Source organism: Dermacentor silvarum, chromosome 4 (genome assembly GCF_013339745.2).
Source record: "Dermacentor silvarum isolate Dsil-2018 chromosome 4, BIME_Dsil_1.4, whole genome shotgun sequence".
Classification (NCBI taxonomy): domain Eukaryota; kingdom Metazoa; phylum Arthropoda; class Arachnida; order Ixodida; family Ixodidae; genus Dermacentor; species Dermacentor silvarum.
Genome location: NC_051157.2, coordinates 119,956,650 through 119,983,893, shown reverse-complemented (window position 1 = coordinate 119,983,893; position 27,244 = coordinate 119,956,650). Strand labels below are relative to the sequence as shown.

Here is a 27,244-nt window from a genome sequence, read left to right as displayed (position 1 = left end):
GTGGTGCTGGTGCAGCATCATCCTAGCTGTTGTACGTGCCTCACTCCTCTTGTTCACATGACATCTAAGACAACAAAGCTTGTGCGATCGCAGTTCGGTGATGTGCTGAACGTTGGTGCCAAAAGAAGTTTTCCAGGGATGTATTAATCTTGTGGTGAAGCAGTGCAACTGTATAGGGTCATTTTCAGTGTTCTCAACGCCAGCGCTGGGAAATCGCAAACGGGACTATCAACGAGGTTCTACCGTAGCTTCCGTTTTGGCAGAGCAATATTGTGCAGCGCTTTTATCACTGCACAAGTCTTTGGGTACGCACTGCAGTACGACATAAGCAGCGAATATATTTTATTCCAGCATTCACAGAACACTAAAAAACGTGAACACAAGCAAGATAGACCTGCACAGAACGTTTTCACATTACATAACAAAGCGGGCTGCACACACTGCTATGCTTGCATTCAGCGGGTAGGGAGGTAGCATTGTAGTGTGGCAGCGGAGGGCCACTAGCTGCGAGGTGTTGGACAAAAAGGGAACTAGCAGTCGTCCATGGAGTAATGGTTGGTAGACATCTTCACTTTAATGAATAAAAACCACAGAAAACAGAACCTTTAGAAAAGCGCTGTACACAGGGTGCCCTGAAACCCGAAATTTCACTTTTCTTTTCTCAAGTCTTGTTCAGTAATTGCACAGTCCGCCACAAAAGAAGAAAGTGGTGAAAGCACTGAACTAACTGAACTTGAAGGTATGGGTGGGCAAGGGGAAGAAAAAAAAAAATGCTGCGGTGCCAGATGTCTAAACAAAGCCTGCTCGGGTACCGCTATCACAGAATATCTCACTTCTCTTCACACCACTCGTTCTCCTTGCGAACCTGAAACAGAAGAATGTGGAGACTTTAGACAACCAGCATGACTAACACCAAGAAATGGCGCTGCCCCCCATTCCCATGTAGGTTAAACGATTATCATCTTGCAAATGGAACAATAGAGATTGACAAGCACCATAATCACAAGCTTGATCAACAAAATAGCACTCAAAGCTATGGATGTTGCCTACAACCAAATTATGTCTCAACACAGCCCTTTTCTGGAACTCAAGACACTATGCACTTTCTGAAAAGCATCGAGTAGAAAACTGGTATCAAAGCAATCAATCTTAAAAAAAAAAGGCTGGCCTAATCAATGAAGTTCAAAATGCAAGTGAAAGGTTAGCAACAATCACTAGAAGTGATGCATTACCCAGAACATCAAGTATACTTCAGCGGCATCACTTCAGAAATTAGGCGATCACAAGCTGAAAAAGCTTCCGACATGCTGGGACTTTCACCTAATGCTTTGCAAGTATGATGCTAGAGTCATCTGCTTACGTGCTATTTAGAGGCTGGGAATAATAAAATTGGACAATTACAAGCTTCGTCAAGATTGCCTTAATGTGTGGTGCGAGGCCACATGCACGTTAATTTTATTGAACTTTTTTTTTACAATGTATTGACAAGCATTCACGAACATGTTGCAGAATAAATTTTGTTGCTACCTTGATTAGTTGAGGTACAGTGTGTTCTTAATTAAGCCCTTACCATGGTATTGTGAAGTCAGTGATGTTTCTTATATATGAATATTTTTTCACTATCATTGTTTCAAGTCTGTAGTACTAACTAGTATTCTTATATATAGTTGCGCAATTATGTTTTTAAACTCTGGAAATTGCCTCAAGGGGGTGAATGTTAATTTGCATATTTTATGTGGGCTAAGATATTTGAGAAACTATGCAAAGAACTTTCTGAATATTTGGTAATGCAATTTTGTGCATTTGTTGCTGATGCACAAAATGAACCAAGATTTTTGGTTCATTACAGAGCCAAGGCAAGACTAATTGGTGGAAAATTCTCAGTGTTGCAGTTAAGCAAAAAATATTAATCACTTCAACCATATTCTTTTAGATTTTCAGTGATTACTTCCTCAATATGCATAGGTCATGCAGACAGCTACATAAATTTCAAGTAGTAGAAGCTTTCCTCAATTCAGCATTTCATGAGCAACTTATCAATGCTGTTACGACTTGCATTAACATATTTTTCACAACTTCACAAAATTAATTGGGTCATTTTTTAGTACTTTAGACAGTTCAATAAGTTGAATATAACAGGCTTGATCAGAAAAAGTACTATAATCCCGGCTGCTGAATTAAAAATTCATTTTGTGGCCCATTCCATTTTATAGCAGCTTTTGGAGCAGCCAAAAAAAGCGCTTGGGAGCAGTAAAATGGACTTTCAAAGCTGGTTTTAAAGCGATTGCAAACTATATTATATCCCCTGCAGCGGCAGTGGCTACGTTTGTGTACGCAAATGTGAATCGCCCGCCGGTGCAAGTGTAAGCCTCCGTGGGAAACTTGGATGCCTTCCTCAGTTTTGTAGATGCAACGCACGTGAACACCTAGCGCCATCTCGCTTTGGATGGCGAAGCTCGAGCACAAACAATCATTCAAGATTGACGCCTCCATGTTCTACGGGTCGGCACGCGAGTAGCCCCTACAAGTCTCGTTAATTTTGCCATCATACAGTTTTAATAGCAAATAATTTTTTTGTAGGTTGCTTATTTAGGCTTCCGACGTTTGCCGATATTTAATTTAGCTGGAGCGAGTCTCGTGTTAAGAGAAATATGTAGGTGTTAACAATGCACCTCAATGCTTAAATCCTAATATAGAGGTTGCATACGCAACTATGCGTGTTGTACCGATTCGTAGCACGTTTTGCATCTTGTAGGTCTCGAAGATCACTCCCGCTCAAGAAGACGAGTAGCGACGCCATCAGCTGAGCAATTTTTACTAAATAACGCTAATGTAAATGTGTCGGATGGAGACTTCTCAGACGATGAGCTGGACGCGACTATAGAAATAACAGTAAGTGTCCGTTTCTTGAAAATTCAGCAGCAATACCACTCGATGTCCAATTCTGGTTTGTAATCTGCCCTAACACAGCCTCAAGAGAGCGAATGACCGGCAACAGGTACTGCTGACGAGGACGAAAAGCCCGCGCCACCCCAACGAAGAAAGAAAGCAGAAGTGAAGTGGATTGACAAGAATTTTACACCTACAATCACTGATTGCACATTCAGTCACCAAGAAGCAACTGCTTCGCTCTATAGAGCCTCTTCAGTGCTTTCTGAAGTATTTCACAGAAGAAATGTTTAGCGAGCTAGCCAAATTCACCAACATTTATGCTTTGCAACAAGAGGGAGTTGAGCTGCAGACCACAGCTGATGAAATGAAGGTATTCTTCGGAATAATGATGCAAATGGCAGTCCTGAAGTACCCAAGAATACGGATGTATTGGCAACAGGATACAAAGGTTCCCACAATTGCTGACACGAGGTCATGCAAGCGGTTTGATCTCAAACTCTGGGCCATGCTCCATGCGACGGACGTTAACAGTCACGGGACCCTACACCCGACAAATTTTGGAAAGCAAGACTTCGCTCAACGATGCAAGAACCACAGATGCACTTTCGAGGTCCCGAGTTTGCTGCCGCAAGTGTGAAGTCTTTTTTTGCTTGTGGGCTGCAAACGACTGCTTTTACGAATTGCACACCAAAATCTGAAATCCTGTGTCGTAGCGCTCAACTGTTTCCAAAAAAAGTTTTATTTGCCCAAGCAAATTACCCAAAAGAGGCAGTTTCTAAACGTAAAGCCTTACTCCCAGACAAAAGCTGAAAGGTAGCCATTGAGGCACGATGTGCACAATTGAGCACGCAACAAAAGTTTTGTATAAACAAAAAATTGTAGAAACTGACTTTTCTAGGTGTTTAATAAAGTTCCTTTTGAAAAGAATTATAATTTTCTTGGCAGTTTTTTTAATTTGCACCCGAAGTGGATACGAGGCTTTTACAGTGGGCAATGCACATGAAAGCAGTAAGTCGTCACCTGGTTCATAAATTGAATCCAAACACTAAAACCACCGAAGCGGAACATATCGGAAGCTATCTCGCTGTGATGACCTACCCGCTCCCGAATTTTTGTTACGGCAGTACGATACCGCAAAGCTTAACCAGCAGCACTTTGTAGGTATCCAACGGCGAAAGTTGCCGTTTGATGCCGAGTCGTGGCCGGACGCTATTCTTACGTAGTGAAGTCACAACGCCAAGAAAAGTGGGGGTGACAAATTGAATAGCGAAAGATTGTTCGCGGCTGCCTTGTTCACAGCAATGCATGCGGTTTGTTCGAAAAATCGAGAGAGACACCAAACAGCGTCCAAAGCTTCGGTCACCGTTTTAGATTGGAAGAGTGCGGGGTCTGGCTCGGCGCCAGTGCGATCGCTTGCTGCCGCTAAAAAGTGAGGTTGTCCCGTTGCCTAAGCAACCCGCGTGTGTCGGGGTGGAAGGTATTCAATATAACGGCAACCCACGGAACAGCAGCACGATCCCTGGACTCAGCCAACCGCGGAACTAATGTAGCCACTGGTCCAAGCAATGCCATTTAAGATGGTGCGGTAAAACAGCGCTTGAGGGCATAGTTTCGTTTTTGAAAGCCAAAACAAGTCTTTCGACACAGAATTCCCACATTTTGCCGAAATGTAGCAGTTAGCCTCCCAGCGCAGTTCGGCACAATTGAAGCAGCGATATCACTGTTAATAGTATACATATACATGCATACATGATATATATTCTAGTATGAATTTGGCGAAAGTGAAAGTTCTTGCTGCTAGCCTTTAAGCATCATAGTACCACAGGCAATTGCAACACCTCAGCATTGGGTCACTCGGAAGTGAAGATGGAGTGACCCGTTTTCACTTGCGTTTTGCATTTTGTTTTCAAAGATTTAGTAACAAGCCCAAACCTGTACTTGTTCTCTAGCCCCTTTATCTACGAACTAATGCTGCATTACAACACCCATGTCACAATATTTACAGAGAACACCAAAGGAAGGCACAAACAAAGAGCACGCACACCGAGCACTGTAGTGTGTGTATGCTCCTCTTCTGTCCCGTCATTTAGTGTTGTCCCCTGTAACAAAGAACGAACTGTAGGCAGACTGCATACATTGAAGGACAATACAAAAATGTGCCCGACAACTCATCTAGAGCAACTGCCACAGAACCTGCGATTAGCCTTTGAGGCTACCTGCCTCTGCTAAAATGCCCGATCCTTATAATGTGGCCTTGCCCAACCTGGAAAAGGATATTTGAGTACAGTGAAGCGCAGCAGACGGGATAAGCACTATGAACATTCTAGAATGTTCAGTGGAAAATTTGGCTATAACAGGACAATGCGCACATGTGCCGAAGACACTCAAACCGGCAACAAAAAGAGCAGGTGCAAAAACTAAAGCGATACAGCCAAAACTGCATACAACACGTCCAATCTCTACAGGAAACGTAATAATTTGGAAGCATGTGTACACGCCAATGGGATTGGAGAAAGCAGAAGTTGTAGGCCATGGAAATACTAAACTCTAAAAGAAGTGTACATATAAACCAATATTAGCATGGCTTTGGTGGCACTTTGAAACAAAGCGATTCGTCTGTTGTACCCCTTTATGTACCGTATTTGTTCGAATCTAGGCCGACAGCATTTTTCAAATAACCATACACCAAACTCGAGAGTCGGCTTACATTTGAGAATTTAAAATAAAATCAATAAATATGGTGCACAGCTTGCGCTTTAGAAAAGTCAGCATCGCAGTGTACTAGAATACCTTGGGTAGTGGAAAAGCGTGCGGCACGGCCTATGGGAGAGCTGTTGCCACTTCTGTGAACCGCCGCGTGTGGCGCTGGCGTGAAAAAAAGATCGCAGCCAATGTAGCGGCTGTAGCACGTGTAGGTTGCTATCGAGGAGGCTGCGCACACAGTTTCTGCTTCTTTTGATGTGGTTTTTTTGTGGTGCAAGGGCCAGGCATGGCCAAAGTGCGCCATTATTGATAATGTGTTAAGCGCAGATTGATTAGTTGCGATGATAGGATAACATGGCTTCTTTCACTGCATTTCTGACATGATCGATCTTCTTGGGCTGCGTCATACACTCAAGCAGTGGTTCGCAGTCACGGGGAAGAAAAATGAGTGGAAACACACTGTTACGCGCCAGGTTGCAAGATTCACTCGCACAAGCATCCCTTAATGGCCCTGTAATAAGCTTTGCCGACATAAGCTTATGTAGCCGTGGCTAGGTACAGAAATTTCGCTACATCGCAAAATTACACAAGATCTTAGCATCGCCTTTTGATGTCCACCATCTTTGTTTACCGTGGAATAATCGGTGTCCTTCAAGGCAATTAGAGGTCCTTTGCAACATTGAGATGCCATATGCCACCTATAAATTTTTTTACTTACACAGGTCTGGTCTCCTCAGCTAAGGTAATCTGACGAAAGCTTAGCCGTGCTGAAGTCGTATTACTTTGATTAATTCGCTCATAAGCTAGCAATAGCATTTGCGGCGCAAGTACTACGCATACTTGCAGTAATAAAAAAACTTGCAAGTGCTTGTGGCTGCCTGACCGCTTTCGGTCGCTGGGTTAGGAGCCACTGGCACCTAACCTGGTAGCGTCAACAGCAAGTGCCTCATGTGCTGCATGCCACTCTGTCCACTACCCAAGTATTCTAGTACACTGGAACGTCACCATTTCTACCTGTCGTATCGGCGTGCGGCATGGCATTATCGTAATGACACCAAACAAGCAATGGCACTATAGCGCCGACGTCATTTTGATCGTCAAACATTCAAGCAGGGCAGGACTTTGGCATTGACGAGAAAAACGCTTTGTTGGAGAGGGCAACAGGAGATTCTTTTTCCATACACCGCAACAAGGATGTCATTTACCCAGGAACTTAGACTGCACGTCTTCAAAAAATGCAGCATCTCTATAGTACTGAATATAGTGCACCGTTTGAAGATGACAGCGATAAAGAAGATCGTGACAACGTAGAATGAGGTCGGCATGTTGATATTCAATAAATGCGGTTTTCATTTTGTGAACGCTGTCCTCGCTTTTTGTTGGGCTTACATTCGAGGCAAGTGTTTTTTGTGAACCCTGGCAGCGGCCCTCACTGGGATTTTGCAAGTGAAGTGAAAGCGAAACCCAGAAATTGGCTGAAAATGCCAAGACTACATGTTCTACATGCAGCGGACCTTCAGAAATGCGCTTTTGTGGAATAAAACTACTTGGACTATAAACTAAACCTCACTATCGCACAGCTGGCATTTTAGGGTACTCATCACTGCCATATGGCAAAGCCAAAATCATTTTATTGCCTTGTTGGGAATCTATCACAAAAATTTGATGTTAGTGCGGCGTAAACGAGTGGAGCGTTTATCAAGGGTGACAGCCACGCTCCTTTTCACTAAAACACATGCACATTAGTTCGCAAGAAGGTCCACCAAAAATCACCAACATGGCGAGAGTGGGAAAATTTACAAGTCTATTCCATGTCGAAATCAGCGATTTAAAGCATTAATCACCGGTGATCGACCTGAATAGACATGGTAACGAAAAAGAGTGGGCAAAAAGACCACGCTCGGGCGTTCTTGACTGGTTGAGGCGAGCATAAGTGACCCTTTGAAAATTCTAGCATCATGGGTCTGGCACCCCAACCTTTCTCCACAGTTCAAGGCAACGAATAGTAAGCAAAGAACGATGCACATATGAGAAAACCACCCATTACTTCCTACGTGTCTCCATGGCACCCCCTAAAGGTGCCTATGTACCGAACAATCTTGAATGGTCTGGCAACCATGTGGGCCGAATCCTACCTAAGAGGCACCGCACCTCTCCCACGGCCCCAGAGAGTGGGAGAGGCAGCGTTAGACAAGGTTAGCAGAATCATGCGACGCTCCCACCTGCTTTTTTTCCTTCCTCCCTACAACTAAGCTTCTTTTCCCATACTGAACAGTGGCTTTTCTCACAGAAAGCATTAAAAAAATTTTACCCTTACCATTCATAGAGAATGGCTCGCGCAAGTTCATTAGGCATGACGAGGAATTTGTGCCAAAAGACCAGAATTCTACACTGCTAAAATTTGGGAGACAATCTGTAGCAAGGCTTATAGGACAAATCCTGGCCTCCACACGGAGAGTATGTTCAGACCTGCTTAGTAGCAGAGCTAAAAAAACTGAATCCAGATTAGCTGTTGATGCAAACGAATGAGCTCTAGACCACTACAGCTAGGTACCTCCAGTACGAATGGAAATTGCAATTCAGAAATACCGTATTTTTGCGCTTATTACCCATTGCCAAAATTTCTAAATGCGACAGTAAAATCGAGCTGCTGGTTATATGCGAATTTCACCTTGAAGTGCGACTTCGCGGCAGCACCCACTGCGCTGCCATGAAGCCACACCTTAAAGCAAGGTTCTCCTCGATTCAGAGCTTCGTTATCTCCTAGGGAACCCCACCCCTGCATCTTGAAGCTCCCTTCTACCCTCCTGCATGGTTGCCCATTCTCGCCGTAACGGTTCACCATTTTGCGTTTAGTAGTGGCGGCCACAGCACCACTACTAAGCAGAAAATGTGGCACCTGCAAACTCTTACGTCACCCGCTCGTGTGGCACTCCATCAGACCGCGCGAAGTGCTTCGCGATATGGCGGTGAGCCGAATCGCAGGAATTGTTGGCTCTGTTGCAATTACTAGCTACAAAGCGACCCCCGATTCACATCGCATATTGCGCGACTGCGTCCGCTGTGTGAACCAGCTTTGTCAATCGCCGAAGAATGGAGGAACAGAGCCACTGGCCGAAGATACACGGACGAGTTACACATCCGGGAATGGAGACTGGTTTTGCGAAGATTTGATTGTTGTATGCAGTTATTTCCGTGGATATACACTTTTCTTTCCGACTGTAGCAATTCTGGGTGTACGCGGAAAAATACAGTACTGCACAAGAATAATTGGCACACAAAAGGCAAGAAAGTTGCCACTCTAAAGAACATAAAGTGGGTAAATGCACATAGATAGGACCTACGAGTTTCTGCAATAAAAATGGTGTTATACGTAATGCGTCAACCTACTTCACAGCCGTTTGCTAGTGGCAATTTTAGCAATCAGCCTTTTCGTAAATCTGCAACACTGGAATACTTTTCAGTACGAGGTTTGGCAACATGCAACAGGTTGAGCAATACAGTTGATAACTGTTTATTCGGACACCTTCACAGCACCACCACTCTTCCCATTGACGCAACGTATACCGTATTTACTTGATTCTAACGCGCCCTCGATAGTAACGCGTACTCGTATTCCGCGACGGAAAAAAAAAAAATCCTTCGCACTACCGCGCTGTTGTTTTCATACAGAAATACAACTTTCTCTCGTTTGGAAAAACGAGGATTTACTCCTGATGCACTGAAGTTGCGATGAATAAAAAAAGTCGCAGTTTTGCCCGAAAGGCGAAGCATCGATTGCGTTCCCAGATTACAGACTGCTATACGAAGTAAGAATAGCAGTTTTATCGGCCGTATTAACTTGTAATCATTTGCTTTACTAAATAAGTTAACAAGCACGGTGTCACGCGCACACAAGCATGATGAACTCTGCCTTTCATGCTGATAGAGCAGACGCAGAAAACGGAAAGACAGACTGTAGAATAATGCTTAAGCACGTGTACTGCAGCACATGGAAGAAGCTACAGCAGCTAGGTTAGAGTGTAGCTAGGCTCGAAGCGCGTGCAAGGCGACCATTTTGAAATGCTTACGGCCATATGGTAACACAGATTTAGGGTTGTACTCGATTCTAATGCGCATGGAATTTTTGGACCAATTTTATCAAAGCAAACCGTCTCCGACTAATTGAAACCCAAGGGGAAGATCCTGGAGGCAGCGGAAAAAGTGTCTGCAGGGAAGCAGAAACATTTCCGTAATGGCAGCCATCAGAAGTTGTAAGAGGCCCTGAACCTGTGGCTGAGCACCACTGTAGGTAGACGGATACCAGTGTCTGGCTATGTGCCAACAGGAACGCTGGCCCTGAATATTACAGACTCCAAATGCAGTGGTGGCTGGCTGTGGAATTTCAAAAAAAGGTATGACCTGGCATTTAAACGAATGTGTGGCGAGAGTGGTGCTGTAGACCAAACGCTTGCATCAGACTACTGCGCTGACAAGCTGTGTGCACTGCTGTGCCAGTACTCTCCAGACGTCTTCAACTGAAGAGGCGGGACTGCTTTATGAGATGTTGCCCGACAAGATGCTTACCGTATTTATTCGAATCTGGGCCGATGGTTAAAAAAATGGTATGCTAAACTCTAGGGTCGGAAAAACACACCAGGTTTTGACAAAAGCTAAAATGGCGCATAGCTAGCACCATCTAGAAAGGCGAGTATCGCAACTGCTACTAGCTTTGCCCGTAGCCAAATGAAGTACACGAGCGACGCTGCCATTTTGACCAGTGTCGCATCGGTAGTATCGGCATCTGCATAGTGTTATCGTAATGGCACCAAAGAGGCGATGCTACTATAGTGCCACTTTCAAACGAAAAGTTGTGCTAACCACAGAGGCATCGTCAAATGTTCAAGCCGGGTGGGACTTTGGCATTGATGAGAACATCCATCATTGGAGGGGGCAATGGGAGATCTTTGCGTGCGCCATAACGAGGATGGCATTTGCCCAGAAACCGATCGCGCACTTTTTCAAAAAGTGCAACATCTACGCTTGATGGTACTAAATATAGTGCACTGTTTAAGATAGATAAGATAGATAAGATAGCCACGAGGCTTACAGCGATGACGACGTAGAATGAGCTCGGCATGTTCAGATTCAATAAATGCAGTTTTCATTTTGTGAACGCTATCCTTGCTTTTTTTTGTTTGGCCTACATTTGAGGCAAGTTTCTTTTTTCCTGGCTTCAAACTTTCGGGGGTCGGCTTAGAACTGGAGTTTGCCTAGATTCGAGTAAATATGGTACTTTGTCCGGGGAATCCTGCCATGGGGATAAGCAGAGCAAGGAGCCTTCGACAGTTGTCATAGGAGGCAACATATCAGGAACGTAGAAGCTTCTGCTCCTCATTTAGGCAAGTCAAAACATCCGAGATGTTTTAAAGGGGTCAGTCAGCTGCCTGTGTGGTATGAGGCAAACTACAAAGCGCGGATCACCCAGGATCTTTTTGAAAAGTATGTACAGAAGCTTGTATGGAACTACAAGCGTCAGAACCACAAGGTGCTCATGTTCATATACAACAGCGGTGCCCACGGGCACAACAACCTGAGGGCTATTGATTTAGAGTTTTGGCCGCCAAACACAAGTATTGCAGCCCATCGACCCAGGGCGTGATTAAAACCCCCTTGTGAAGATGCACTACCGATCGCGCCTTTTGAATTGTGTGCGGACCGCGGCAACAACTATGTTGTGGATGTGCTCTTGGCCATCAGCATCCCGTCTGATGCCTGGAAAGCAGTGACACTGGGCACAATCTGTAACTGCTTACACCATGCAGGATTTGTCCTTGATAGTAAAGACAATGCCACAGGCCAGGACCCCGCAGCTGCAATGCCACCTGCCACGAACATTATCGATGACCTCCGTGATAGTGGGGTCGATATCACCACTGTTACGCCCATGATCAGTTCGCGAACTTCGTCCGTCAGGTTTTGGAGTCGTTGCAAGTGGACAGCGTTTCCAATGACGACGCACTGCCCACACCCCAGCCATTGAATGCAAACCTAGTGCCGGCCCTAATAGCGCTCTTGTCTACCTGTGGCGATGGTCAGACACTGGCCAATATGCAGGCTGACCTGGTTACGCATTGAGAATTTATTACAGCCACTGGGACCATAAAGGTACTCTCTTCCGACTCGATTATTCGGACTTCTCGGCGGTTCCCATCGAGTCGCAAACAAACTTGGCAACTGCATTTGAGAATGAGGTTATTCCGTCTGCCCTCTAATGAACAGATGTCACATAACAGATAAGATAGGTAGGCTAAGCTGCACTTGCGTAAACTTTTTTTTTGCTTAGTACAACACTTGTCAATCCAGAAAATTGTGACAGACAACCGAAGGAAGCGACACGGTACAGTAAACTAGGAAGCAAATCATGAAATGCACCAATTGGTTTGAAGCACAGAAGACACCTAGGAAAGCTACAGTTAACTCGATAGACATAAGTACAACTAAAAAACTTCCTTTGTCAGTGTATAACACATCTTGTGATGAATATATACAACGCAGGCATTTTCAACTTGCAATTTTGTCACAACGAGGTTTGCGTACCATGTCTAAATTGCATGCAACCTGTACACAACATGAACACACTTGATGTGTTAACCCTCTACAGTAGCTACATCTATGGGGCAGAGTACATTCTGCCCACCCTCATTTATGAACTGTAGGATTGTTACCTGTTCTTCCTCGCTGGGAGTGAAGTCGTTCTTGATGTTGAACTGTTTGCGAATTTCCTCAGGTGTCTTGCCCTTGATCATGTTGGCAACAGTCTTGCAGGTGACATCGAGCAGGCCCTTAATGTCCAAGTAGTTCGCAGCCTGGAAAGAGAAGAAAAGAGCAATTCAAGACAAACCCATAACGCAAGCGGAGTGAGTGCAAGAAAGTCAAGAACTTTGCTTCTAATTCAAAAAATGTATAGCACTTGGTCATGAACCTGCACAGTGGGTGATGAATAAGACAAGACTTGTTGAGGGTTCTGGAATAATTCTGGCCACCTGGAGTTTTTGACCATGGCCACAAAGCATGGCACAGCAGCATTTTTGCAACTTGTCTTCAAAATGCTGCTGCGGAGGCCAGTAATTAAAAGTGCAATTTCCTGCTCCGCTTCGAAAGCTTAACCGACTATTAAAACAAGCCCTGAACCTCAACAGCAGTGCAATGACTTTCAAGAAGGAACTCTGAAATGTCAATTGAACTAGTTAAATGGAGCCAGAAAATTGTGCCAGGATAAACAAGGGTGCTTGGTGGCTCATGTTCCTCTCCAGATAATTTTAGAGTGAAATGAGAAGACAGGAACGACGGTGCAAGGCCCAGTCATTCCAGTCTATTTTGTCCGTTATGCTTTAAAAAGTTCTGACATAAGTCAGGAATGGCAGCATCACTACTGGAAACACAGAATCACCTCCTATGAGGCAAACAATTTAATTTTATTCCACCACTTTCACGTACGCTCCCATTTACTCTTCATGTTGCTTGAAACAGTGCTGTTGCCTGTAACTTCCTTACGCACGGTGGCGCTGTTTCTGGTCAAGTTATTTATCAATACTTCCGGCACAAAACCCCAAGCAGGTGGGGAAGTACATAGAATGTTTTGCCGAATACATAATAGGTCAGATACATATGACAAAATCTAGCAATGAGAAAAAGAATGAATTCTGGGGTTTTACGTGCCAAAACCACGACGTGATTATGAGACAGGCCATAGGGGGAGACTCCAAAATAATTGGGACCACCTAGCGTTCTTGACATGCACCTAAATCGAAGTACCATGAGTGTTATCTAAATTTCACACCCCATCGAAACGAAGCCGTGGTGACCGGGATTTGATCCTGTGACCTCGTGCCCAACACCATAGCCACTAAGCGACCACAGCAGGTTCAGCTTCCGGTATAATAATTTCTATAGGAATTCCTAGGAAAGTACTAGGAATTTTCTATCTTGCAGCTTGCTAACCAAATTGCTTTCCACGACTTCAATTACATAATCGTCGCTGTTGTATTTCGAAAATATAAAGCGGACAGCCTTCAATTTTTTCAAGGACACCAATGTTTTTGTGTGGGGGTTCCATGCATCCTGTGCTGCCCCTGCCGCAAACGCGGATGCGATTTGCATGAAACTTGCCGAATTGATCTACTGCAATGTGCTTATTTAAGACACATTTTTCCAGAGTAACATTTCAGAAACTAAGAAAATTCAGTTTCTCTTTCACAACTTGCTTGGAGGTGAACTATTTGGTAAACTATATATATGGTGCAATAAAGATTGGGATAAAAAAAAATGGAACCAACAAAGTGCATAACAGCAAAACAGTGTTACAAGCCAATGTTGTATCAAATGAGAGCATGGCAAACTTCTAATGTAAGAACCCATAGTAGTACCCAGGACAAATGGTTTTCAAAATGCGATATTTATATTATAGGCCTACACACATACTGACCACCTTGCCGAAAAAAAAAAAAAAGCGCGATAGGACAAGTAGAACTAGAGAACCATCATTCCAGAAGTGCGACAACAAAAATGCTGTGTTCAGAAAATTAAACATTCAACAACATGTCCATTGCGATTGTGGCAAAGGTCAAATCAATTAAAGGGACCCTGAACCACCCCTCGGGCTTGGTGAAATAACAGTCCGCGGGTAGCAGACGCTGCTGTGAACACCTCAGCCAAGTTTTGCTGTCGTACATACACGATGTGTGGAGCTCGCAAGCGGAGTGCCAAGTCACCTTGCTCTCAAACGCCCTTGTTTCAACAGAGCCACGATCCCCACTCTCTTCTGTGTGCTTTATTGCGCAATAACACACATTCCAATATGCGGCTACTATTCGTCACTGCAGTCGGTTACACCGCGGCCACCGCAGGGTGCCGACACGAGTCCACTGGCTAAGCGCACTGGGGCTCGCCGAGGACAACCGCGTTTGGCTTATGTTTAGCATGGCGTAGGCATTAAAATCCAAGTTGTAGGCATTGAAAAAGGAAGGGGAAGCACAGTGCGAGCTGCGTTTGATTGCCAATAACTCCGCTTCTGCTGAATGCATTTAAGTACTCTTTGCAGCAAAGTATTTCTTAAATAGCCCATTTTCACCTCAAACGTCTTTCTCCACTTCGATAAAAAGTGGTTCGGGCCCCTTTAAACATTCTACAGGGGTCCCATAAAAAAAAAAAAAAAAAAAAAATAGATGCTCTACATTAACCTGGAGCAAAGGAACGAGAGACGATATTTGGGCCCATTTCCGGCTCCAAGGAGCAGGGTCCCCCCTTAAAACATGGGAATGTAGGTGCTACAATGCTAACAAGTGCGCACTTCATGCAGCATACACTATGCACCGCTCTAGCTTGTCATAAAGGCACTGCCGTGTTGAGAACATTTAAAATATTGTTACAAGCGTGAAAGCCTTGTATGATTTGGGTACGTGCGGCAAGTAGTTCGCCTTGGGGTTTGGGTTCGCCTAGCGATAGCAGAACCTCAGCTGGCGCCCAAGACTGTCGGTTGCGTCCCAATAAACCCTCTCTTCACGGAGAGTTACGCGTAATATATATGCGAGTGACAAACAATGCAAGTTAGCGGGTGTCATTACAAAGCTGCGACGTAAGCGCATGCCGTGCTTCCCTATACGCCGGCAGCAAGAACAGTGGCCGCCTCACACAGCAGTGACACTGGTATCACATGGTCCAATCAGCCTCTCATATAAAGCCAGGGGTAACTTCAAGGCTAAGGATTTCGAGAGAGAAACTTTCCGCTACAGCAAAATATAATACCCTAATGTAGGACCTGTCAAGACTTGCAGATAACCTACGAGGCAGCCTGTCAAGAAGCCTCAATAGACACTCTACAAGTGCAGATATGAAAGATGCTGTACTGACCAGGATAAGTTCAAACAGGGTGCCCTGGTCCACCTTGAGAAAGTCGGCATCCCAGGAGGAAATGTCATCCGTGCGCTTTTCCTTGTTCTCGTCATCCTCTGGCGGGGGTGGGTCGTCCTTGTGGTATGTGGCCCAGTGGATGACTTTTTTCAGGATGGCAGAGTTGACGTTCGGCAATGGCACCACCTCGTCTTCGTCATCGTCCATGCCCAGGTCTGAATGAAGAAAGCACATAGCAATGGGGTAAGAAGAGGTTGTGGCAACCAGCGAAATGTGCAAACAGCGCCATAATGCAGAGCCTAGTGATCAGATGAAGCAGCTTTTAGTAGCATGAGGAACAATTCCACACTAGATAACTGAGCACTCGTCTTGAGATAAGATGTCTGGCTACCTACCCAACTAGTCATTTGGGTCACAGAAGTGACCGAGTTTTCTGCGTGTGCCTAGCCATGCTTTTCACAATATGCAGCGATTTTTTGGAAACCTGCCTTACCAAGTGGTGCAGGCTTTTTAGTAGCACGCTGAAACAGCCGCAGCGCCTCCTTAAACATTTATCCCACATGGTCGGCAAGAACTACGAGGGACTAAATCTGAAGAATGTTCCAAGTCTCAGAAATTTCAGCCATAATTGAACAGGCAAAAGCGATTTCGTTTGACAAGTAGCAAGGAGAGAAATGCTGTGTCAGCAAAAATGCAATGTGCACTATCTAGGCAACAAAGCCAGCAGAAGATGATGCACAGGACACTGCAGAATATCGCATCAAGCAGTGGCCAATCAATAGGGCACAGCAATGATTTATTGAATCCTGCAAGTATAGAAACACAGCAGCTGATAAAGATGTTAATGCAAAGATGGTGCCAGGGAGAGATTTGGCAGAAGTGGCCAGTGCTCATGACTGGCTGATCTTGGTGATAACATAGAAGAGCGCTGTTCAAGAAGCACAAAAAGAAATTTTTTTGATGTATATGAAATTCCCATGACGAGATTAGGCAAGATGTGACAGGAGCTAACGAAATGTCCATTACCAAAAAACAGTGAAATGAAAGGTTAGCCAAGTTTTTCAAACCTACCAATGTTTGCAAAATTTTGCTGGACAATAAGAGGGCAAATGCAAACACACCACAGGACAATGGTGTTAGAGCTATAGATATGCAAGTAGGTAAACTTGGGAGATTTTCTGTGCGGAATTCTAAGCAATCGTTTGCACAATCGTTTGCCCTGTAAATCCAGACACCTGGCCAAGGGGGACGCTTAAACTCGTCTCATAAACCAATAGGTGTCTGGCAATGGGGATCGAACCATGCACCTCCTACAGCCGAGCCGGGCATCTTGCCCACCGAGCGACAGCTGTGGTTGCACTAATTAATTTCAATTTAAATCCTTACCTGATCCATAGCATAGAGCAGCCGATTCACAGAGTAACAGCAAGATTTAAGGCGATATTAGAAACAAAATAACTTCACTACAAATTACAGCCTCTCATCTATGCCTACATTTATGCATTTTATGGCAGTCTAAGGCACATCAAGATCATATCAGATGAAAACTAACACTTAAGGCTTGCAAAAGGCCTCCAATGGAATTTTTAGATGATGCGGGAGTCATCACAGCGATCACTGAAGCCTGCAGAAATTTGCACAGAAATTGAACCATCCTATGCCACAGGACGATTTGCAATGGCAACTTGAAGCTTTATAATTTTACCAGTCTAAAAAGGGGCTTTGTTTCTGGCGTTAGCACATAATATCTATTAAGGTTTAGTGCAATACTTCTGCTCTACAGACTGCACGAACAACTTTGCAAGGCGTTACGAACATCTAGCGATGTCTATGGAAGATGTCACGAAAGGTTATGTTTGCCTAGCACTTTTGGGCTGGCTGGTGCCCGATTAAGTGCTCGCAGCATGCTTGTACAAACTTTAAACACAGGCTGTAAGGCAGGAATCGCTTGCTTTGTAAGGAAGGCAATGTAGTACGGTGAAGGCACACTAACCAGGAATATTCAACAGCTGAAGGAGAAGCACGAAGACACAAGGAGTGTTTGTATGACGGTGAAACCTAATCAAATTGAAATGAACTAGTGAATATACCGTGTGCTGCAAACTACATTCACCAGAGGCTCACATTTCAAAGGTTTGTGCAATTTTGAAAGTTACAGGACTAAGAATTACGACACTGCTCAGGGTCAAGCATGCCAGATATTGAAATCAACTGCAAAGGAGCACATGACATGGACACAGGACATGCTGCCAAGATTGAAGACTTGACTGATAGCTAACACTGAACAATCTCTCGGACTTTTCTTGGCTATGAAATGAAGGCTACAGGGCCAGTTGCTGCACGTGCATTCATATGCAAGGTAGTCTGGGCGTGTTGGGCACTGGTCTCATTTCTCTAAAGCCGAAGGCAGAGAGTTAACTGCATGAATTTCTGAAACTAATAAATGTTTATAGACATCCCATATATATATATATATATATATATATATATATATATTGAGATGGGCGAGCACAAATCGGCTCGCTTACTTGTGAGACCATGCCACTGATTGCAATTACCAGATGGGCTCCCCCGCTTTCTGCATAGGCACTGTGCACACTATTTGTAGCTTAAGTTCGTCATCAGTCTTGGAAGAGCTGAAACACTGGACAGCAAGGGACAAACACTGACCAGTAGACGCGGGGGTCATTTTTCCTATCGGGGATGCACAAAACGTGCGATACTCCTGTGTACATGAAAACCCGAAAAGTGCAAACTAAGAAATAAAATAAAATGTCAGTAGCTTGCTGGTGATTGTTAAGTATAGTTTGAAAGTATGCGCTGTAAAAAACAATTGTATAATTTTCACACTAGAAAATGAGCGAAATTGAGGGACTACTTCCAGCTACAGGTGCGCTTTGGCTCGGTAGCTTTCGCTTCAGACAAAAAGTTGTCCGCAAGTATGTCTAGTGCCTACTGTCCAATGCATAGACAACATGCTGTGAAGTGCAGCGTGCCACATACATGCCTGTGTCATGGCTGGCTGGCCCCCGCCGTTATTCTGTCGACAGACGAGCCAAGCCAACTCACTAAAAAGGCAGCGATGCTTTTCTACTGACTACAAAGGAAGGCTTATCTGCACATTGCAAGTTGAAAAAAAGTGTACCGCATTTCAGTACTAAGAAAAAAAAAAAAAAAAAGCTAGGAACCACATACAATAATTCATGCGATAGGCCCCTTATGCATGTTAAAGTTTTTGCCACGTGGTCAATTAAAGAGAAACATGGAGTGTCTTCACCAATACAATTGACAATCTTTCCATTAGTGGGGGTATCTCGATTCATGTTCCGAGCGGTTGTCCGTCTCCTTAAGGAGAAACCATAGAACTTTACAGCTTGACATCCCATTTCTGATGAGCCTTTGCGACACAATGACACTATTTCCTGCATGGGTGTAAGTTATTACCTTCGGTCCTCCCTTATCTTAATGAAGAAATTCATTCATGGGACCTAAATGCTTTCCACAAACAATGCTGCGACGAGTACAATGGATACATGAATTCCGCCATGTGAAATACTTTTTCCTCAAACAGTACAAGATAGCAAAACCATTTGGAAATGCTTAAGACAAGGAAAAGGTTTAGGAGTTGGGCGCTTTAAAGCTGGTAGCATTCTTTGGGAACTTTGCCCAGTTTGCAGTATGTCTATGTATGTCTGTGCCTGACCTCTTTCCCGCGAACTTGGTCAAATTGGTAGTGCACAGGGGCTGCTGTGCTGAGGGAATTGTATAATAACCAAACAAGAGGCCAACTTGGGTCAAGCCTAAACCGCATGGGAGCGATTTTGTGCTCGATCGGTTCTAAAAATCTAGAATTCGTCGCTTGGAAGTCCTATGTGCGACGAGCCAATAGCGCAAAGCTGCAACAGGATGTACAGAGGGGTCCACTGTTGAGGGAACACCGGAGCGTGTGGCGTCTGCTTGGCACCATCGCCGGCAGGCGGCTGCAACGAGCGTCGCGCAGGCGCAGCGACGCGCTGTGGGTGGTGCCCTTTCGTCATCTGCTACAGTCTGCTGCCGCGCTTCGGATCGTCGTGAAGCAAGTAGCTCGCATTATATGAAAGCAGCCATTTTCCTTCTAGCTGGAAGGAAAGTAACTAGATCGATTTATAATCGGATAAATTCCCTAATCAGCAGCAACGACGCTGCCGTGTTTTGTTCGCCCTCTCTTTTCAGAAGGATTTGTCCGCTTCAAAAAATTCTTCCCGTGCACACCGATTTCCACGACTCGACCATAGCTCTTTACAATGTAATATGCTTTTTAAATGCGCTTGTGGATTCTTTCTTCAGCAGATGCACTGCAGCGACACGAATATGCACTGCTACAAATGAGATGGGCACTACACACGAAGTATTATCTAATATAGCTGTGCCACCAAGACGTCTGTAAAAAAATTATCATGTTTGTCATGCAAGTTTTAAATGTCAAAAATACCAGTGAGTTAGTATTTTGCCTCATCTTATTTTCTGTCAGCATTGCAACAGCTGGCTATCAGAGTGTGCCCATGCAGTTGCCGGCCAACATTCAAAAGGCCGTGACCGGCTTGCTTCATTACCATCCGAAGCGCAGCAGCAGACGACGCAATAGCACCGCCCACTGCTCCTGCGCGAAACTTGTTGCAGCCGCTGGCTGGCGGTGGTGGTGCGGAGCAGACACCACGCGCTCCGGTGTTCCCTTTAACAACGGACCGCTCTGCACATCAGTCATGTACTACCGATTGTCGCACGGAACGAGCGAAATTTTGATGCGTACAAGGATAAGAACCTAGTGCAAGATCTTTAGACATTTATGCTGCTCTTACAGTAAAACACAAACTTTAATTAAAGCATGCATCACGCCAGTTTCGGCGCGTATATGCTGTCCTCATGCCGGCAATACTAGGGAGACCGCTTGCATGAGGTGGATACTTCACTGGGTACATAAATCTGGGTATGTGGTGCTCTTGAATGACCCTATCATAAATTACACAGCAACCATAAGATATATATATCAGCAAAGTCGCCAGTCATTTCTGAAAAATGGATGCACCCTAAATTTTTCTAATCCAGTCATGCATCATGCCATAGATCAGTTATAGATCAGTGTTAATAATTCAGTTTATTCTGTGCTTGTGCGGGCATTTCAATGCAGTATCAATCTTGCAGCACTTAACTCTTGTCCGTATGGCCTGGTAGGCATAATAGTGCAACTGAACAAACGAACTAGCAAAAATGTTCATAGCCACAGGCAGGATGAGGCCAGCATGATGAATCACTATTTTTACTTACCCCTGTATTCAGAAATGTTCCTTCAATTTGAAGCTCGTGCTTGACTTGATCGAGATGACACATGGCGTGAACATGCACAAGACGCTCAATCGCATTTCCTTTGGCACGTTCAGGTTAGGTGTTATTTGGAACAAGTCAGGCACGGGCATGACGTTAAGGCGCATTTCTGAACAGAGATTATTGATCTGTAGAGACGAGCTAAAAAAATTTGCAAAATGTGTGTGTGTGTGTGTGTGCGTGTGCGTATATATATGCGCGAGAAACAGATTTTCTAACCAAATAATTTTGACCTTAGACTAGCAACCCGTCTTTACCCGCTTTGAACAAAAAAATTTGGCGAGAATATCCTGTTTGGGTTAAGTGTCCCAGCGCGTGCTAAGTAATATCTGCGGCCCACGGTCTTAAAACGTTTGCACTGTTGAAGTCATATCGCAAAGGAATGACCTGCGGCGAAGCAACAATGACTTAACGCACGAATAAGAAGTAAATAAAACAAAAGAACGCCCCCCACTGTGGTTCGCACCGTGGTATAGTCCGCCTCGGTAGATTACGAATGCAGGGTCCGTGGCTTCGGTAGCTTATCGCTAACAGCACCGACGACTGTATCACCCAAGAAAGCACGAACGCTGCTCACATAGCAATGCCACACAAGAGTCGAGCTACGAATACGCTTACCTTCCAGCATAGTCTTGATTGTGACCGACGCCTTTGCTATTTCGACATCGACTTCAAAGACTTCCCCGTCCGAGCTCTGCAGCTTGATGTTCGGCATCTGAGAACAAAACATCATACCCGTATGTCAATGGAAAACGTCGTTACAAGTAGCAGCTACTGGTTAGTAAATGGCCCAGTCGGCAAAGCGCAGTTGTTTTCTCCTTCCCTGTGCTAACTGCTACGCTACAGTTGACACGTGCGAAGCAGGAGCAACGTTAAGCACGTGGAACAATTTACCAGTCAACAGGTAAGACTAGCGCGGACAATGACACACTACCAGTGTCAGTGGCGCTTGAAAGTAATTGAAACGTAGCTTAATTTAAACAGAGTGTCATTGATATAGAAGAGAATAACGTGTCGCAGAGCTGCGGCCATGACAGCACTTAGGAGTATAAACTTTCGAGAATAAATGCAACGAAGTCGGGAAAGCAGGAACAACGGAAAGACAAGTCGAAGGAAAAATTGTAATAAAAGAACACGCAAGTACGCGGGGCGCCGATAAATAGACAGGAAAAAGGCAGCGCAAGCTATTTACAAGGAGCAGTTAGTAGCGCGTTCATGACAAAAGCCGAACGCAACACATTACGTCTAGCAGCAGCGCTTAAGATATATAATTAACAAAACTGCTCACGAACAACGCCGACTGGAAGCCCGGGTAGCACCATGGCAATAATACCAGGCCACACAGTAAAAGCAAACAAAGCAGACAATGACTCAACACGCCGCACACAATCTATGGAACAAACGGTGGCCCGAATCAGCAGGTTAGGCTTAAAAAAACGAACAAACGTAGCCACTACGTCCTAGAAAGCTACTTCGGAAAAGGTACTACTTAAGGTCAACAAATGATGTTACACTGGCTAAATCTGATACTTACGTTGAGTGAAAGTCCGACTAGCCCGATCACAACCAAATCAGCAGAAAGGAGACCTCGACACTGCAAGCGCAAGGCGACGTCCAGATGATTATGAAGCAAATCCACAGCGCAGTCGCCCTCTGCTGGTTCGAAAACTACACTTCCTCTTCGCAACCTCTCTATTTTCACAATGCCTGCGCAATGACGCCAAAGCCAGAGCGTCAAGGTAAGAGCTATATTTAAGGGGCGCTACTTTCCCAGCTTTTATTAAAATTTATTAAGATTGGTTTGGATAACATATAATTTATTTCATCGCATGTCGTATAGTGGGGCTTACTGAAATGGTAACATTGCACAGCGAAAGTTATTTACGTTCTAACAACACCAGGGAACGAAACATTTTGCTTATAAACGTGGCGCCACCGTGGTGGATTACTCTCGAGCATTCAGGTACGGTAGCTTGGACACTTGATTTAGGAGCAACTGGGTAGGCATTGTAAAAGTACAAGAGGGTATGCCCTCGAATGTTTTGCACGTAGCACTCGAGCCATTTTTGGCATTGTCGTCGTCGGTGAATAATCTAAGATAATAAACTGCTATTTAAAAAACGCATTTGCAAAATTCTGTAGCAAATTATATAAAATAATGCTTGCAGTACAAGCCAGTACGGCACCTACTTTTTACGTAGGATAATACAGGCAAAGAAACTTCAATTAGAAGCCGCAGATATACGCGTTTACAGTTTTAAAAGATTATTTCATTTTACTGTAGTTTTGTATGACATGGTGTACTGGAAAACATTCCAGTACAATCAGCTCAGTAAAAAAAAAAAAAAGCAGTCCTATTATTATTATTATTATTATTATTATTATTATTATTATTATTATTATTATTATTATTATTATTATTATTATTATTATTATTATTATTATTATTATTATTATTATTATTATTATTCAGCGACCGTGTCAGTACACTCCATATGATTCCGCGTGTAAACACACCGATGGCTTGCGGTGGGCCTGACGGGCTGTCCAGGCGGCGCTGCGGAAATGACGGTCAACGGCTTATCGGTTTCGGTATTTCGTGTAGTTGGTTCTTTATTCTATGGTAGTATTTCGGGTAGCTGAGCCGTGATCCCTCAAGGTCTGCATAAGATAGAGCCAACCTTTCCTTTCTCATAACGAACACAAAACGCGACGCTCTGCTGTTGAATGCATTGGCGCCGCGGTATGTCTGCTCGTCTCAACTGCGCTGAGGCGGGAATGTTGGAGAATTGAATTTCGTGCATAGGGTGCTTTGTAGCGTGCCTTCCGTCGCCAAGAAAGCAAAGCGCTGTGCCGATGCGTGCACTGCGCACGAGAAGTCGCGGACGCCGTTTCGCAGCGCTGCCGCTTTTATGTATGTACCGCTCAAGTCGCGCGATGCCAAGCAGTAACGGCAGACTGTTGCAATACGTGTCTATTCGCTGAAGCACGTGCACCAACTCAGAAGCGTGGCCCCTTATAAATGAATTAATTAACTAATGAAGCTAATATTCGAATTCATAAACTGTTGGCGTTAGCACCGTGACTGAGCTTGACCGGTTCTGGTATTTATGCTGCAGGCCGCATGCATGTTTATGCCATCGGTAAATACTGTGAGTGTCCTGTTGTGTTCACATTGGTACTTGCAGTAATTGACGTGTGTCACACACATTTGCACTGAACGATATGTGTTGACATATTTACGATCATTTTGTATTTGTGTCCACTGTATCTAGAAATGGGGGTAGAGGCCTAATCTCATTGTTTGTATTTTATTCTATACAATCCTTTGTTAGTACGTGGTACTACTGGCAACATGTTGTAATGTCTGAAAATGCTGTATACGTATGTTGCACAGTACTCTGTCAAGTGCTTTTTTGCAGAGCGGTGGAACAATCTAAGGCTGTATACTTCAGATATATGAAAAAGATGCAGTGTTCTGAACATATCGTGAGATATGAGTGAGGCACATGATTTAATATGTTTCCGAACAGGTGACATTATGTTCATAACTACTCTTTCCAGGAAGGAAACAAATGCAGGACGCATTTGACTCAAGATCCAGCAGCTATGATCACTGCTGGTGCCACTTTGACGTCCGTGCAGGCAAATATAGTCAAGAACGGGACGCGAGTTCAGGCAAGGTCCATCTCTTTGAGGTTCTAAAAGAGTGAGAAATTGAAAGAAAAAATTTTTAATTGTGCCGTTTAACGTCCTGAAACTGCACAGTGGGTTATTAAAGACTCACTGTGTGGAGGGCTCCGAAATAATTTTGACCACCCAGTGTTCATTAACATGTGCCTAAGACTAAGCACACAAGCATTTTTGCATTTTGCCCCTAATTAAAATGGGGCCGCCCCGGCTTGCTGGTACGAACTCGCGTTGTGTTCGTTAGCTAGATCAAGACATCATGATTCAGCTCTGTGTTGGCATTTATTGTAGTGAGAGGGCTTGTACATTCCAGGTTTATGAATCTTTGGCTCTGGGTCCATTTGGTAGTGTTCACAGCAGTCATTCCAGCACTGTAAATCTGGCACGCTAATTGGGAAAAAGAGCCAGAACAGAAGACATTGTCAAAACATAGAAAAGTAGTTGATAGGACAAGTCCTAGACTAGCAAATACAGTTAATTCATAGAGGAACAAACGACACCGGAGGGCATACATATGCCGAGAGCCAACGAATCTTATGCAATGAAAAATGTGATAGGTGAAATCGCATGAAATACGGTCAAAACATGGGATCTTTTTGCTTAGAAAATGTGTTCCTTGTCTTTAATTAAGGTACTATACCAATGCACAACTTTTTTCCTGCATACTATACTCAGATTATAGCCATGACGGCAACTAAAGCATAAAAATTGTGCTCTAATTTACTGCTACAAATCTTTGCTTATTTGGTAAACGTAAAATGCTTCATAAATCTTTTCAATTCAGTTTTTTTTTTTTTAGTTAGCAGAATGCGCATTAAGTGAGGCGTACACCTACACTCAATGCATTTTGATAACAGGTTCTCACCTGCATCTGCTGGAAGCTGCTTTTGATGCTCATGCCTTTTCTTATTCATACGGCAACATATTCGACCAATATTGGCTCAATTGCATGATGGTGTAATGTGACAAACAGGAAATCAATCTATGAACACAGTGATATGTTCCTGCCATGTTTTGCTGCCACTGTTTATATTGGGAGCTATATGATTGCACTAAATAGCAAGTTTACATGGTGCTGAGGACCAACCCCATGCTGGTGCTGGAAAGGCAAGAGCCCTTGGTTGAAGTGGAGCAGGCTCCATCGTTGTAGTGGATGGCGACCTTCAAGCAGAAAGATGAACAGTTCAGACCATCACCTTCTCTTCATTGCATACTACCTTGTGCCTCATTCTTTTGCGACATCCTTGTCTTCTATCTTACCAGGCTCAAGTACTAACCGTCAGTCATTTTGCTGAAGTTGGTCATTTTGATGAAGTCAACAGGTGTCTCAAACACCTGTTTCGATGCACATGTCACTTCCAGCAAAGAAAAAAAGAACAATTCATAATCAAAAGATGGATTTATAAAATCCTTTATCCATTATTGCTCGCTTTCTTCTTTAAAGGCAGAGTGAGTGCTGGCTTTATCAGCATGTTTGTGATGAACACTCTATCAGTCTACTTAGGGCCCTATATCAACCTTTTGGGGGAATCGGGTACTCTGCTGTCAGCTTCATTTAAACTCTGACAGCTGCTAGAACAAACAAAAGAAATAAGTGATAGAATTGATTTCAAGCAGTTTAGTTTGGAATATGCTACAAATACTTTATGCATCTGACTTTCCCTGCATGGTGGGCGCTGCTTATTTCTATGGATGAAAAAAAAAATTTTGGTTTTTTTTTTCATGGCAACTGGGTACATGCTGATGAAGCTGCAGTATGGAGGTCTGACGAAGCAGAAGGAGCACTGGCGCGTGCCCTGTGTGGGCTAGCTCCCCTGCTTCTTTCTCATGATATATAGGTGGCTCCCTATCAGCCCACAAAAGGAGTTAACTGTTGTGAATGTTTTTTCAGAGACTTTGAATCTTATCTCTCATATTCTATTCCTTTTTTGTGCTCCATATAAAGGAAAGAAAAACCAGCAAACCCTATTCCAGATGTCTGGAGAACTCGCAGCTTGATGTACGTACCGTGATCGCTGTTCAATGACCCTCGTATAGGATGTGCAACTGACCTGCATAAGCTGATTGGTTCACTTCCACAGCAGCTTTAAAAGATTGTCGAGCTCTTACCGCCAGCCCATCCCACGATTCCAAGCTCTGACGCACACGCTTATCACCGAATGCCGCCCCTCAGAAACTGCAACATTCACTGCAGTGCGTCAGCTGACGGTCTCTTGTGTTTGAAGCATGATTTTTGACAATTTGGACTGCAAAATTCAACTCTAAAATCTTTAGCTGGACATACGGCTGTAATGACATGCATGTTGGCTCACTAATCTCCACCTGCCTGATTGCGTCTACAACTTACAAACCCTTTTTCTGTTGCTGCATGTGTCACCCAATGGGTCTGGGTAAGTTTTTTGTTTTTAAATTGAAATTTTCAACACGCTCGAGGCCCTAGAAATGGCCCGATGAAGGAGGGGTAGTAAATACATCAACACAGAACTGGTTCATTCAATGGAAACAGCATAGAATTAATGCAGTGATTAACATGAAGTACATCAGAAAGTTGATATGTCAAAGAAAAGAATGTTGCAGAAATGGAGGCACAAACAGCGCACAACACAAGCATGCTCCCATCTGTCCTTGTGCAGTGCTCCCACTCCTGCGCCAGATTGCGCCATACGAGATTTCCTGCGCCATCCTGATAAAAATACATGATTTTGCG

General features: G+C 44.1%; 1 protein-coding gene and 1 long non-coding RNA gene across 3 annotated transcripts; one reads left to right on the top strand and one right to left on the bottom strand.

The window, feature by feature from the left end:
• Positions 1–325: 325 nt before the first annotated feature.
• LOC119450592 (S-phase kinase-associated protein 1) lies at positions 326–22,518 on the bottom strand. 2 transcript variants are annotated; one of them, XM_049666000.1, is made up of 6 exons: positions 22,382–22,518; positions 21,466–21,562; positions 15,487–15,701; positions 12,303–12,443; positions 4,935–4,991; positions 326–865 (listed from the first exon to the last, which is right to left on the bottom strand). In XM_049666000.1, the coding sequence occupies exons 2-6, from the start codon at positions 21,560–21,562 to the stop codon at positions 830–832; spliced, it is 546 nt and encodes a 181-aa protein (XP_049521957.1). In that variant the 5' UTR covers positions 22,382–22,518; the 3' UTR covers positions 326–829. The 2 variants fall into 2 exon arrangements, with proteins under 2 accessions (XP_049521957.1, XP_037570030.1); XM_037714102.2 differs by lacking the exon at positions 4,935–4,991 and having other exon boundaries at positions 22,382–22,510.
• A 913-nt stretch (positions 22,519–23,431) lies between these two features.
• On the top strand, positions 23,432–25,849 carry LOC125944768 (uncharacterized). Its single transcript, XR_007466483.1, has 2 exons — positions 23,432–23,761; positions 24,412–25,849. It is a non-coding gene; the product is annotated as an uncharacterized LOC125944768 (long non-coding RNA).
• The last annotated feature ends 1,395 nt before the right edge of the window (positions 25,850–27,244 follow it).

Bases quoted from the DNA above. Each gene is read 5' to 3' on its own strand.
- LOC119450592 (XM_049666000.1), bottom strand. From the start codon at position 21,562: ATGCCGAACATCAAGCTGCAGAGCTCGGACGGGGAAGTCTTTGAAGTC. The intron at 15,702-21,465 runs GTAAGCGTATTC...TTCTTCATTCAG, and splicing joins AATCAAGACTATGCTGGAAG to ACCTGGGCATGGACGATGAC. The intron at 866-4,934 runs GTGCGTGCTCTT...CTTCTGTTTCAG, and splicing joins CACACACTACAGTGCTCGGT to GTTCGCAAGGAGAACGAGTG.